Genomic DNA, 15,936 nt, shown 5'->3' on the forward strand with positions numbered 1-15,936 from the left:
GATTCTTTGCAGAATGGTTCTGTTCATTGCTGACAAAACTTCACAACATTAGCCATAGACATAGCAACTTTTTGATTTTTGAAAAGGAACATAAAGGATCTCTTTCTGTTCTAAAAGGCTCTGTTCAACCATTTTCCAGCCCGGATTCTGTTCTAGAGTCACTAACTAAGCCATGTCTGATACCATGTTGTCTCTAATTGTAGATAGTGACAGCTTTCTGGACCTCTTAATCTGTTTAATACACACACCCTGACCTGGGCATCTGCGACTCATAAGTTGTTTATGGTGGAAGGCTTGGGTCAGATTTAATTCAGACCTGGGTCTAAATCTGGCAGTTGGACTAATTCAGGCACGTTGACGGTGTTGGTGTCACCAGGCAGTCAGCACATGGCTTGTTGAATAAAGTTCTTAATGGAATGGTCAACTTCCAGACTTGTTTTTGAATAGCTATAAATCATTGTACAGAGCAGAATAGTTAAAGCTGGTATTAAGTATTTCACTTTACACAGTCCAAAGGCATTAAAATGTACACGAAAGAATGAAAGAACCCACAAACAGGACAATGTAGGTAATGCAAATATGGTCAAAATGTCAAAATGTAATGATTTTAATGACATTGAGTAGGAAGGCTTAGTAATACTACTGCAGTAAACAGTGCTATGGAAGTGAACATCGCTTAAAAGCTATTTCTAAATGTGGAGGAGGTAAAAATGAAGCTGGCGGGTTCAGCTGCAGAATCCTGCAGGGCCACTCAGCAGGGCTTTAAGACTCACCGGCCAAAACTGGAGAATCGAGTCCGTTTGGCTTTCACTGTAATAATCCTTTTTAATACATTTTTAATGAATTAATGAATTTTGACAAACAAGAAAAACCAATAAGAGCTTCTGTACTGCAGCTGGCCAGTTCCTGCATTCTCACAAGGGATTTCTTTAAGTTGCTCTTCATTGTAATAGTAATATATTTGTAATAATTGTGCTATGTAGGTGAGAAGTAGCTCTCAGCCTATTGCTATCTTAACCCTAACAGGAAAATGAGAAATGTATTAATATAAATTAATATAAATGAACAAATAAAAGAATATAATCAACAAATAAACCCTCTAGTTTGTGGTGATCCCAGGGCTTGAACCCCAAACCTTCCAATCAGTAACCCAGAGCCTAAACCATAGAGTTACCAGTCTCATTTACTCTGCAAATGAGGACTTCACAAAGAACTATATGAACTATATAAATATAGTAAAGCCCTGATTCCTCTGTCCCTTGGGTTAGCCATAACTGATTATTCCATTAACATACACATTACTTTGTGGTCAAAATTTGTTTCCGGTAAGAAAAATCTGGGTGTGGAAATGAGGAAATACTGGTTAGGGAAGGGCATACCATTGAAGTGAGGAAACTTGTTAAGGAAAGCAAAACATGCAAGTTGGATGCCTACAGTTAGGCAGACAGTACACGGGGTGAAGGAAATCAATCTAGCCGATCCAAAAAATACCATGTCTGGGATGTTGGATTCAATTGTTATCAACTAAATCTACCACAGAAGACAAGATTATGGAAAGATAACAAGACAAACCAGCATACTCAAATGGTGCTACACATTTTGGCATGTAAGTTGACTTGGTTTTTTACAATCTCTGCAGTTCATTGTTATGATGTTATACTTTGAAATTGTATAATAAAACAGGACATGATAGCATTAAATGATAGTATTGAAAACGTACGAAAATTATTCTGTATGTAACACCAATGTAACATACGAGAGTAATCCCAGCTGAATGACATATATAAAAAAGATTAGATACAATTTTTAAGGGTTTAATTACATTATTTAGGGCTTGAGGGTAAAGCAATATACTGTAATATACTTCAGTTTGTAATCCATTTCTGTTTTCGTTAATAATCTGCATGTGCAAGTAATGCAGAGCAATGCAGATGAACAGGTTGAGTAACAGGTAAAAATAGTTGGAAATAAAGACAATGCGTCATGACTACACAAATATTTTCGTGCAATGTAATGTGTGGCATGAACCTGTACCTGTGCCTACATCTGTACAGCTGCTGTTTCATTCTGATTCTTTTAATATGCAAATCATTTGGCAGCAGTGCAAATCATAACATCATGCTGATACAGGTCTGATGCAGTCAAAGTCTGGAAAAGACGACATATTTCAACATTCAGCAGTTCAGTTTTAGTAAAATTGTACCCACTGACTGCTGCTCATCGGATGTTCAATGATCTTCAAACCCTTATTCATAAACCCTACAAAGCAATGTGTGCAAACATTCTGTGAAATCAGCAGTTTCTGAAATACACTAACCAGCAATAGTGCCTCAGCCAAGGTCACATATCACATTTTCCCCCAGTTTTGACTGATGTGAATATTAACTGAAGCTCTTGATCTTTTTTTGCATAATTTGTTGCAATTCATCGTTGCTGCATGATTTGCTGATTGGATCATTTCCACTCCTTACAATATCCACAGATATGTGTGAGAATACACAGTTTTCTTTCCTCTGTATGCAGATTTTTTCTTAAAGCCCAAACTTTTAAATGCATTTGTAACATTTGCATTTGACATTTGATGTAGTAGAAATACCTCTATAATTATATATATATATATATATATATATATATATATATATATATATATGCTAAATAGTTATACATATTTTATTATATTTTTTAGATATTAAACAATTTGTTATTAAAAATAAGTTGACACTTTAAATGTGAATTAAGAAAAAGGGACATTTTTTTTTACCTTTTTTGCTATTTTTAATTGAAATATGCAATGGCACATAAATATTTTTTCCAAAATATTTATTTAAATAGTTGTCACCTTCTATAGGCAGTAACCCCAGCAGATACTGTCCAACCAGCCACAAATGGCACCAAAATGGTTATTTTCTGATCAGAAACATTCATATACACTTACATAAACAGACGTTTGTGGATACCGGGCTTTAAGATTCTTACAGTATGTGGTTTGAGAACATCGCATTCCACATTTAGTCCCCATGTGCTGTTATGATATCCTCCACTCTTCTGGGAAGATGTTCCACTAGATTTTGGAGCGTAGTTATGAAGATTTGTGCACATGTAGCCACAATGGTTTTAATAAAGTTATGTACTGGTGTAGGGTGAGGAGGCCTGGGGTGCAGTCAGTGTTCCAATTCATCCCAAAGATGTTCATTAGGGGTGAGGTAGGAGCTCTATAGCAGACCACTCAAGATCTTCCACTCCACCTTATGTAAACCATATCTTCACTCACTTTGTGCACAGGGGTTTTGACATGCTAAGACAGGATTGGGTCTGCTAGTTCAAGTAAAGGTTAAAATTTAATGCCAGCACATCCAAAGACATCCTACAGAATTGTGTGCCCTAACAAATAAGCACATATGGCTGGACAATCAGGTGTCCCAATACTTTTGTCCACATAAAATTGCATTGACACTGTATTGGCAGACAGGTAGAAAAGTATTATGTATTTTGAGAGTTTAAAGTTGCATAGATGACTAGTTAATGTTATTTTAAATACAGTATTAGTCTACCATTAGATATAATACATTGCTTTCATAAATGTTTAAAACAAAAATTATTTTACCCAAACCATTTAAAGTATTACCCGTACAAATATTACCCATTTGCTAAATTAATTCCTAATCACTTTAACTAACTTTCAATAAATTCAATTACCCACTGCATGTCTGAGCTTTTCTACACCTGAAAAGCAAAATCCTTCTACATGAAAGACTCGAAACTAAATAACTTCTGTATTTCCTCCGTGTTCTTACTAACACTTCAGTCATTTTCTGTCCATTCACTATTAGCAGGTGATATTTTTGATTGTGTGTTTTCTTTTCACAGCATGTCGAGCTCAACTAATGTAACAAGCCTGTGTGATTCAGCAGACAGGTTATGCAGTAAGTAGCTCAATTTCTTCAAGTTAGGTCACAAAATTATAACATGTGCACAGTATTTGATATGTCAAGTTCTTGAATTATGGTGTCATGGTGGTGCATTGTTCAGCATGCCCCCCTTCAACACACACATACATACCAATACTCAGGTTACTTGTGTTTACTGTGTTTATGTAAGTTTTCTTCCCATTGTCCAAAACATGTCAATAAGCATTTTTCTTTATGCTAAATTGCCCCTAGGTGTGAATTACTTCTAAAAAAAAAAAAAACATTAATTACTAGAGTTAAACAAGGCATCGTTTTTCTTTAGGATTTGTTTCACTTTTATGCCATTGTTGTAAACAATAGAAGTCTATCAAGAATATCGAGGGCATACAGGCTTTACTGGCATCATCATGCTATAATTTGGATCACATCACTAAATTTGTAATTTGGGGTTAGGTGCTGGAGATCTGAAAGAACTTAATGAACAACATCGATTAAAACAAAACAATTAAAGCTGAAGGATGTCAGATTTTTGAAGAGCTTTATGCCAGTCTTATGTTTTAACTATGCAGATCTACTGAAGCAACATGAGAATGACAGTCTACATTGTAATCATGAGAATGAAAATACACACTTGGTCTGTCCACCCACTGAACAAGCAAAACCTGTTTTCTGTATACCGGGTGTACCAGGCATCTGGGTGAACATGGCATGTCAGTGATGATAAACGTGGACCAACATAATAAACTTAAGCTAATTGTTTAAGATTTAATAGTAGAGAAAACAACACTTGGACCTCTAGTTGACAAGTACATATCGTTCCTGTCAGACCACATGTACATCAAATTCTATTCTCTACATGGAAATGTGTGACTGTTTCATATAGTGTAGGTCTTTTACCCCCAAAAGTCAAAACTTCACTAAAGTTCTGTCTACCAGATGTGTTGGCTGGAATTTCTATGTCGATATTATTTGCTGTTATCAAGTTTTATTAGCTATCAAATTGTAAAACACAATTTTTAATTTAATAATGATTAAGCACAGTGGCTCTGCACAGCAAAGAATTCTACACAACTGTGAAAAACACCTAGACCAAATCATTCTTTTTTACAATTCCATTTGTTGCAAGATCTACTATGGCCCAATATAATGATTTCTTTAACTTTGTAGTGCCATATTGCAAGCATTTGTGAAATAACACAAATCTAAAATACATATCTAAAGGATATCTCGCTATTAATTGAATCATCTAGTAAGGTAATGCATAGAATGAAGTGTGGTTACCACTAAAAATGGCAGAACCACCAAAACCAGCCACCACAAAAGCTGTCATGAAAAAGAACGGTCTACATGGCACTGCACCCCAGTTTTCAAATTGAGGAACCCACAAGGTCCTCATTATGGACACCGGTCCATGTGGTCCCTTAATTTACAATCAGAAATTATCAACAAAACATCTGTCGATTAAATGTATCTACCTGCTTTGGCCACATGTTGGGTTACTTAAAAGCTCCTTTGATGTTTTGGGGCTCATGTGTTGGGGTTGTATACTGGAGGAGCCGATATGGTTCAGGATGGAAGCCCAGAGCAAGAGAAAAGATTGGCAAGGTCTATGTGGATCTCCATCCAATGATAAGTCAAGATACTGCTCAACATTGTTCCCTTTTGCAGGACCAGACAGTTTAATGGAGCATGATGCATTGGGCCACAACTGGCTTCACCATGTTCTTGAGATATTTCCTTTTCTGTGGCTGAGCCTTCTAATATTGCTTAGGAATCAGCAACAATTTACAGATAGCCTTGATTTGTTCTTTGCAGGTGATTTGTTTTATATCGCATACAAATCAGCAACAAGTGCTGTCCAGCATGACTTTTCTTTCCACTTTTGCATTTGTTTACAGCACGATTAACCTGGAAGGGGGATTTTGCATTCTCAGCAAGGTCAACTGTGTTTGTCAGTTAGGTTGAATAGTGTAAATCACCAACAGGGTAGTGAATGCAAGAGCCCTGAGTACATGGTCTGATATTCTGCACCCTATCAGCTGGATCTGGTGTACTGACTAACTTTTCTCCAGAATACTTGCTAGTCTAATGCTTTTAATGCTAAAAAGAACAGTATCAGTGGCAGCCATTTTAGTGCTGGAATCTATTGATACGGCTCAAAACCATATAGCACAGGTTTTCAAACCAGTAGATTGAATCTGGCATTACTGACATATCATTCTGTGAAGGAGGTTGTCTTCCTTGTAGGTATTGACAGGAGCCCCACTCCATGATCTGGTTAAAAGGTCTCGCTATGGATGTGAGAATTTCATGAAAAAAAAGATTCATGCATTGAAATTTCTGACTAGAGTTTGGCATATGCAATGTGAATATGCAAAGTACTTGTAAGTAAATAACTTTAAAACTTAGCAGGTTAAAATGAAAGCATAAGAAGGAATTATACAAATGAAAAATTGACTTAAATAAATATATAAATAGCTTTTAATATTTGATTTCTTTTGAAGAAGGAGGTACGGCAAAATCATTTTCTCTCTCCCAAATCTCTCCTCTCTCTCTCTCTCTCTCTCTCTTTCTCTCTCTCTCTCTCTTTCAGTAATTAAGGTGTATCAACAGGAAATCATAGTGATTCCAGTGCTACTCCTGGTGGCATTCCTCTGTGTAATGATACTTTTATGTTGTCTGAGGCTCTTCAATGACCAGGAGATGATACAATATAATTCACATAGACAACACCACAGTAACAAGAAGCAGCACCTGCAAGGCATCGATGGTATGAAGAATAATCCCTGTTTGACATCTCCCATGGTTTTGTGCATGCATTATTTTCAAAAATAATCAAATATAAAATATTTAAATGAAATACTCAAATAAAATGAAACGTACACCTTATTCTAACTTCCACTGCCAATTCTATAGAAGGCCATTTTTGAGCAAACTCAGGTATTTGTGATCCATTTGAATATATTTATGGTCATGAGGACTTTGCGAATGTATTGAAAAATCTCAAAAGCATACTGTATACAAGGAGTTGCACATTATGCTACTGATTAGTTAAGCAGGGCCGTCATTTCTGTTTTTTAATCCACAGTACTGTTTGTTTCACGTTGAGCAATCACAAAGCAATACCCCATTAAGAATGGAATGCCAAGGTGCAACCTCCCAACAACATTCATAGTTATATAATTGAAATGATGCAGAATTGCATCAACCAGGATTCTTGGCATGATGCAGACATTATCCTTGGCACTATCCTTAATACATAGGCTTCATGAACAGATCCCTATCATTAATATGTCTTGTTTCACAGAACATATGTAATAGAGAGGTCTGCATTAAAGAAATCAAGTGTTCAGTAAAGGCAATCCGGTCCAGTGCTAGCAGCCAAACAGCTATTGTATCTTTAGCAATGTGCATTCTATGCATCAGCATTCCATGCTTGGGAGTGACTTGGTCTAAAGCTTCATCTGGTGATACCATTAATGACACAACGCACTAAATTGTAGGCATGCACCCCAATCTGACTTACCTCTGGGCCATAATACCATCTAAAGCAGGGATCCTTTTTCAAGCTATCATAATATGTGTGTGTGAGTGTGTGTGTGTGTGTGTGTGTGTGTGTGTGTGTGTGTGTGTGTGTGTGTGTGTGTGTGTGTGTGTGTGTAAATTAAATATGTTTTTAATATATGAAATACATGAATGGCATATATAAATGGGAAATAATCATAGAAAAAGTGTCGTCTCCTTCTTCTCGGCTGCTCCCATTAGGGGTCACCACAGCGGATCATTCGTCTCCATACCCCTCCGTCCTTTACATCTGCCTCTTTCAAACCAACTACCTGCATGTCTTCCCTCACCACATACATAAACCTCATCTTTGGCCTTCCTCTTTTCCACCTCCTGGCTCCATCCTCAGCATTCTTCACCGATATACCCCATGTCCTAACCATAACCCTCCTCTGCACATGTCCAAACCATCTCAATCTCACCTCCCCCACCTTGTCTCTAAAACGTCCTACATGCTCTGTCCCTCTAATAAACTCGTTTCTAATCCTGTCCATCGTCGTCACTCCCAACGAAAACCTCAACATCTTCAGCTCTGCTACCTCCAGCTCCACCTCCTGTCTTTTACTCAAAGCCACTGTCTCTAAAACATACAACATCGCAGGTCTCACCACAGTCCTATGAACTTTCCCTTTCACTCTTGCAGATACTTTATTATATATGTCTCAAGCAACCAATGGAAATACAAATATGTTCACATATATCATTATAACATTATATATATGTTTATATATGGCCATATATCAGATTTCTGTATGGGAAATACATATTGTTAGTGTAAAATTTGTTTATATATCTATTTTACAGTTTTACAAATCTGCATGTTTCTTCTTTGGTCTTTTATAGCACCTCAGAGCTGAACCCCTTGGAGTATGAAGCTGTGCCTATGACAGTCCAAACACAGAAAAACGTGGCCAGCAGACAGCTTGCAGAACCACAGTTGGCCACTGAGCGGCAGCATTGTTCTTTTGAGCAAATCGCCCCACTGCCCCAGTCTTTCACAATAAAACCAGATAAGACAGTCACACTCTACCAGGCCAGTCTAGACCAGAAGCCAGTGGTCTTACGGGTGCTCAATGGTATAAACATCACATAAATAGATGATTGTTTTATTAAAGTAAACACCTTATTAGGGTTGTGCTTTATAGCAACTACATTTTGAAAACATTAGAAAGAGGCTACCACATGTAAATATGAATAATTGCCTATTATAAATCAGATTTTCCATTATATTTAAGGATTTATATATTAATGCATTGGCTATTTCATATTGTCTTCATTGACTAGACATATACACCTAAGTCCTAAGAGGCCATGCATTATCATTTTTTTCTTTCTTATTTTCTTGTGATCATGCCCACCCACACGTCCACTGCCACAAATGGTTATGTTATTATCCATGATGCTGCCTCTAGAACATGCTCTCATGCTCTTAAGAGCATATCATTTCCTTTATACAAATAATAATGTTTGTTATGCCAAGATCACGAAAATTAAGTCATGAAGAAAACAAAATATAATGCATGGCCTTTTAGGACTTAAATGTGTATATATATATATATATATATATATATATATATATATATATATATATATATATATATATATATATATATATATATGTGTGTATGTGTATGTATGTACAATGTACGTATACAACAATGTATATGGGAACAGATTTTAAATATCAGCATTTATTTGAGATCTCTACTATGTAGAAATACTCAAATATCCAATAACCAAGAAGTCTGGTTTTATTTAAACCCTGAGACTGCATTTAATAGCTAATATAAATTTGACAATCCTACATTCTCCTCTAAATGTTGCACATGTAAGTTATAATACCATGATAAAGAAGAGGGCAACTGCAGTATGATCATCTTAACTCTTTTACCATGCTTTGTACTCCATTGCAGAATCAGCCGATTCCAGGGAACGCCAGGTCTTCCTGAGCTTTGCCCACTTCCTTTCAGAACTAGAGCCACATCCCTGCTTACCCAGACTACTAGGTGTAATAAAGGACAAGACACCCCTAATTATAATATTAGAGGGCTTGGAGAACAACGATCTTCTAGGATTCTTATGGAGATGCAGAAAGGTGTGGTATGGACATGGTTAATGCCTAGATGGACAAATAAATACTAAAATAAAATTATTAATGAATTATTAATGGATAAAAGCATGTTGACCAGTAGACCCGTATTTGGTTCTTCCCCAAGCTTTAAACGCATCTTTGTATGGAAGAGCATGACAATTTTCCTTCACTTTAACTAGCAGGCCCAAACCTGGTCCAGAATGATGATGCCTCTGTACAGAAAGAAGCTCTATGTAGACATGATGCATTACAGATTGCAACAGGAAGTGGTAGCTAGTGGTTAATTGGAAGGGTATAGGGCCCCTAATTAATTAGTTTGAAAGAATTGCTCCGGATTGGGACACATTTGCCAAATGCCATAAATGTAAATATACAGTGGAAGATCTTGAGGTGTTCCAACCACACTTTGGGATGAACTAAAGCACCGAATACACCCCTGACCTCCTCATCAGTACCTGACCCCACTAATGCTCTTAAAGCTGAATTATCACCAAAGCTTTACAGCTGTGCTCCAAAATCTAGTCAAAAAGACTAACCCAAGAGAGTAGTGGTTATTAAATGATGTATTGGGTTTGCTGGGTTTGGTGTCAGCAAACTTTTCCCCATACTGTGTAGCTACAAAGGAAATACAGAAGAATAGAGCATTTTATTTGCATTCTTTAGATAACGATATTGCATATGTATCATTACATGTACTGTATGTTTTGTATATATACACACCGATCAGGCATAACATTATGAACACCTGCCTAATGTTGTGATGGTCCCCCCTAGTTTGAGCTACAGGATCTTGTCTGTTGGATCGACCCACACGGACCAGCCTTCGTTCACCACGCATCAATGAACCTCGGCCGCCCGTGACCCTGTTGTAGGTTCACCGCTGGTTCTTTATTGGAGCACTTTGGAGAGATACTGACCACTGCAGACCAGCAACAGTTTTGGAGATGCTCTAACCCAGTCGTCTAGACGTCACAATTTTGCCCTTGTGAAACTCAACTTTGAGGAACAAATGCTCACTTGCTGCCTACTATATCTTCACAGCTCATAATGTCACAATGTTATGCCTGGTCAGCGTATATATATATAGAACTTTTAGTGATTATGATATATTGTCAAGTATTGGTTACACTTAACTAATGTAATGTTTACAATCATTGTCATTGACCCATACAGGGTCCCACAGGTCTGGAGGCACCATGTGCTATTACCGAAAAACTGCTCTGCTCAATGGCAAGACAAATCGCCTCCGCTCTGGTCAGTACTACATTGATCTGATCACATGGTACTTAATTTCCCAGTGCAAAAATGCTGCATGAAATATCCAGAATCAATTATTTTCAGATATACATTAGCTTGGTGATGATCGGTGTATTTTAAATGGTTACAAAACTTTCAAGCACAGCAATATGAAATTATGTCTAACCTTGAAATTACAGGAACATCTACACAGTAAAAAATGTACTCATGGAAACATTGGTGCACGAAGTGTCTTGGTTGATCGAGACCTTTCTGTAAAGCTCTGGGGCTTTGGCCCGGCTTTTCGTAGGAGAATGAAAATGGGGACTTCAGGGGATTTGACAGAACTAGAGATGAGAAAGTGGCAAGCTCCAGAGGTGTTAGCCTATCGACCTGTCAGTGAAAGCAGTGATGTGTGAGTAATCTCAAGGTTGCAATGCATTACAAATTTGAGGAATTTTTTTGGCAATGCAATTAATAATGCGTTCCTATATTAATCTGAAAGTCAACACATTTCTACTTATATAAGGAATATAAGAAGGCACAGAAGCAATTAGCCATATAAGGAAGCACAGAAATGAAAATCTCTTGTTAGCATTTGTTAGCAAGAAGCTTCACTTATTCCACCAGCTAATGTTACAGAAGAATAATACAAATAATATTTTAAAAAAAAAACAGTAAGTAACATCCACCCTGTTAGTCTTATGTATTTAGCTAGTGGAGAAAGCACTTACCTGATATTCAGGATGCCAGCAAAAAAAAAAAAAAGACTAAAACCCTGAGCATGTGCCATTGAATTTGGAAAAAATTACTTGGACTTCATTGCATTTCTTTCTTTTTTTTAATTTTTTAAAAATAAAATATTAATGCTTTTTACTTTATGAAAGTGAAATTGGAGGAATGAAAGTAATGTTTTGTGAAAGTAGTGTTTGTTTTGCTGAGGAGAATAAAAAATGGCAGGAGAAGACACATTTACAAAATAGCTTGCACATGAACATGAAATATTCTTCAGCTTCTTGATATAACTTTTATGCCAGAATGACCTTCAGCTACCAAAAATGACAAATTGTTGATTTAATTATTCACTGTAAGAGATGTTAAGAGGTCAAGCATGTCATTTTTTATCTTTTCTAATTTAGATGGTCCTTTGGTGTCTTGCTGTATGAAATGGTAACATTAGGTGAGTTTGTTTAAAAAATTCACAAATTTTACAATCTTCTTAATATTTAACATGAACTAAAACCACCTTTATAAGTATCAGTGTTATACTTCATTATAAATAAACAAGCTGCTGGAAATGTACCCAACTGCAGAAATTAGCTAGCTGCAATATTGGACAGATTAAAAAGAGTCAATCTGTTAAATTTTAATTCCATAAAATATGGTACAACATCTAATGTAGTCTAAACCACCATTTTAGGAGAACCTCCCTTTCCTAAAGTAAAGGCCAGTGAACTCCTGCAGTACTTACAAAGAGGGAAAACCTTAAAGAAACCAATCAACTGTTCCAACTCAATGTAAGTAAACATGCACATGACATTAAGTGTGTATTATAAGTGTATATTAACATTTTCTTTAAAAATTTATCTAAGAACCACTTCGATAGAAATGATCTTATATATCTTACACACTTTGTATCATGTATTTACAGAATTTACTATAACATATACAATCACTTTGCAGTTTAGTTCACATCCACATTAGCTCTCTGTACTGGTCCACACTGCACAGTCTCTGTGCTATTGTTCTTAATGTACTGGTTTTGTTTTTGTTTTGTTTTTAAGTTAGAGTAAAGAAGTTTGGGATCTGACATGTACTTAAGTAAAAGGTAGTCGCTACTCCTACTTGTTTTAGTGTCACGCTGGTAACTGGACCTCACATTATTAATATATTAATACAAAATAATTTTAAATGTTGTTATCTAAAGAATGTATTCAGGCTGAACATCCACCATATAGAACACAATCAGAGAAAAGATGATGATCAGGTGATCAGGAATGTGTCTGCTCTCAGTCATGTTTACATCACTGACTTCCTCTTCTCGTTGACTTCTGCCTTGTTCGTTGTTAGGCTTCATAGGCTAGCCTTCATCTGTGGTGCGTGAGAGCCAGGAAATTATACACTAATGGTTGGTTGAAAAAGCCATGCAATATAGATTAACACTAAATTAACGAGCCTGGTTTGAAATTATAAGAAGTAGAAAGTTTAGACATTTGTGTAAAATATGTAATAAATAAAAGTAAAAAGTTTTCTGAAAAAAAAAAAAAAGCTGATACCAAAAAATTAAATCTACTTAAGTTCAGTTCCACCTCCGTGTAGATCCCTGGTCCTGGAGAAACGTTGTTTTGTTTCATTGTATACAGGCCCATCTGTATATGGCAAAAATGGCAATAAAAGCCAATACACATGACAAATGTGTGGTGGGACTTGAAATCAGGTCTGTACAAATTGTAATCTGGTGGCAGGCTGTGGTTGATGTGGGTATTGTAGTTATAAGTAGTCTTAGACTGTTGTTTTTGGACATTAGAAACAGTGTTTCATAAAATAAATCTTTACTAAAGAAGCTCATGGATTGTATTTTAAATGTTTACTGCTAAAACTTTGCATATCCCTGCTGTATAGTTTGCTTGAATACTAAAAATAATTGAAATTGCAGGAAGGATTTTTCAGACCAAACACATAAACACGGTCAGCCACACATTCACAGGTGTGTTGCAACTGTTACCTAATCAATGGCAGGACAGCAGAGCCACAACTTAAGGCAAATCGGTTTTAGAGTCATTTGTCACTTCACTCCTGATATATGGGCCTCTACTAATAGTACCACTATTGCTTGTTGACTGTTGCTTCTTTGACCTGTGGTCAGGAATGCTACAGATCTTGCATAGGCTCAAGACAATGTCATGAAGATGTGCATCAGTGTGGAAATCATTGCTGAGATACATTAGGGGTGTAGTCCTAAAAAATACTTAAGTTTGGTGGCGAAAGAACAGATTTGAATGTTAACACATTCTTTAATTTGTCCTTTGAAACATTTTGTTCTGACAAGTGATCTGAGTGAATATTGGACAACAAAAAGTTGTTTGAAGTAATAATAATAATAATAATAATAATAATAATAATAATAATAATAATAATAGCAGTTGTTGTTTTTGAATTTTAATATTATAACATCCATATTTATTATAAAGTGTATATTTTTCAGATACTCCATCATTAAGGCATGTTGTCAGTGGAGACCACAAGACCGAGCTCCACTGAAGGACGTAATTTCAATGCTCCAAGTAGCTGAGAGTCATGCCAATGACACGGTTGTACTTCAAGCAACTGAGTCACTGGATATTGAGAAGTACATGCAGGAATCTGGCTACGGAGAGGCTTACAATTTTGCTGCCCTTTAACACACTTTCACGTGGACATTTTCAGAGATGTTGATCTTCACACAAACTAAATCCACCTACAGTGAAATGCATGTATACATTTGTAGTAGTATATATTTATTCATTCTGTGTGGGTTGTGGTGTGCTGAGGGGGAGGAGGTGCTGTGGTTGGTGCATGGCAGACACTGCAAACCAAAATGATTTTAACTTGCTAACTTACATAAACTTCTGTAACAAATAAGTAGCATATAAAACCTGATTGTAGGAAATGTCACTTACTCCATGTTAGATTCTTGTTTATAGAACTTATGTATAAATGCAATTATAGTAGGTTATTACTACAGTATGTTATTACTGTTACTTTTTGTAATATTTCTTAATTATGTACATAGAGTACCAGTCAAAAGTTTGAAAACACCTTCTTCTGTGATTTTCTTTATTTTTATTATTTTCAACATCAACATTGAAGACATCCGAACTATAAAAGAACTTTATGTTAAATTTGTGTTAAAGTTATGTAAAAATACATAATACTTTGCACACTCTTGGCATTTTCTAAATCAGCCTCATTTTGTAGTCACCTGGATGAAGATTTTCCAACAATCTTGAGGGGTTCCCAGAGGTGTTGAGTATATGTTAGATGCTTTTCCTTCGCCCTCTGTAGATCTAACAAAGAAATGATGGTTAAAACCAAAAAATCTTGGACTCATCAGACCTGAGATGGACTCCGAGAACTCTGAGAACTCCAAGAAGCATTTATGTTTGAGGTTTCTGAGGCTGGTATTTCAAGTAAACTTATCCTCTGCAACAGAGCTAGCACTTGGTCTTATTTTCATGGGACGGTCCTTATGAGAGCCTGTTTCATCATAGCGTTTGCCGATTCTGAAAACTGAATTTGGGGATTAAGTTCTTGAGATTTTTCTGATTGACTCACATTGCATTTCTTAAAATAGTGCTGAACTCTCTTTTCTCTTTACTTAACAAAGAGTTTCTTCCCATAATATTTGTATAGTTGTAGTAGCACTAATGGAGGTATTGACTCTGTACTCGCCCTCTTCTCTGCACAAGACAATTGATTGTTTAAAGTGCATTAAGAAGGCAAGAAATGTCGCAAATGAAATTGACAGGGCAAAAACATATTCTGTTTTGTTTCACACTTTTTGTTTACTACATAATTTCATGCGTGTGCTTTCATAGTTCAGATGTCTCCAGTAGTAATGTTAAAAATAAAACCACTGAAACAGAAGGTGTGTCCAAACTTTTGAAATATAATTGCAAATCACAAAATTGAAGTGTTATCAGCATTAAATTGCCATTATTTTGAATATTTCTGTTTATGTATTCATACAAAGCTTCCAAACTACACAATTTACAGTCTGGGAATTGCTGAGCTGAATCGTTTAACTGAATCGATTCGAACGATTCAGATGGTTCAATCTCCTTCATTTCTAATGCATAATCCATCCTTGCCTTATTCATTATATAGAAGCACAGGAATTGTGTATCTGACAGTTTTACTTTTGACTGGGATGTATTTATAATTGTATTTAAATCATTTAAGCTTTAGCGGTGGACATTTTTTATTGAGTCAAATGCACTCGGAGACAGTAATGTCACTGAACCGACTCTCTATTTATTATATGATATACAGACCAGAATCGAGTCAAAATGAAAGATAAATATTTTAAAACCCCGGGCTTGAGTTTCTGTTGTCTTTTTTATACAGTATTTATGTGTCTTGGGGGGGGAGGGAAAG

General features: G+C 36.1%; 1 protein-coding gene across 2 annotated transcripts; it reads left to right on the forward strand.

The window, feature by feature from the left end:
* The first annotated feature begins 1,400 nt into the window (after positions 1-1,400).
* styk1a (serine/threonine/tyrosine kinase 1a) lies at positions 1,401-15,895 on the forward strand. Of its 2 annotated transcripts, XM_046844266.1 has the most exons (10): positions 1,401-1,606; positions 3,868-3,923; positions 6,502-6,678; positions 8,316-8,548; positions 9,386-9,567; positions 10,738-10,818; positions 11,001-11,215; positions 11,940-11,980; positions 12,221-12,317; positions 14,006-15,895. In XM_046844266.1, the coding sequence occupies exons 4-10, from the start codon at positions 8,356-8,358 to the stop codon at positions 14,199-14,201; spliced, it is 1,005 nt and encodes a 334-aa protein (XP_046700222.1). In that variant the 5' UTR covers positions 1,401-1,606; positions 3,868-3,923; positions 6,502-6,678; positions 8,316-8,355; the 3' UTR covers positions 14,202-15,895. The 2 variants fall into 2 exon arrangements, with proteins under 2 accessions (XP_046700222.1, XP_046700220.1); XM_046844264.1 differs by lacking the exon at positions 6,502-6,678.
* Positions 15,896-15,936: the final 41 nt, after the last annotated feature.

Source organism: Silurus meridionalis, chromosome 29 (assembly GCF_014805685.1).
Source record: "Silurus meridionalis isolate SWU-2019-XX chromosome 29, ASM1480568v1, whole genome shotgun sequence".
NCBI classification, from domain to species: Eukaryota; Metazoa; Chordata; class Actinopteri; order Siluriformes; family Siluridae; genus Silurus; species Silurus meridionalis.

Bases quoted from the DNA above. Each gene is read 5' to 3' on its own strand.
- styk1a (XM_046844264.1), top strand. The intron at 8,549-9,385 runs GTATAAACATCA...ACTCCATTGCAG, and splicing joins GGTCTTACGGGTGCTCAATG to AATCAGCCGATTCCAGGGAA. The intron at 9,568-10,737 runs GTGTGGTATGGA...TGACCCATACAG, and splicing joins TCTTATGGAGATGCAGAAAG to GGTCCCACAGGTCTGGAGGC.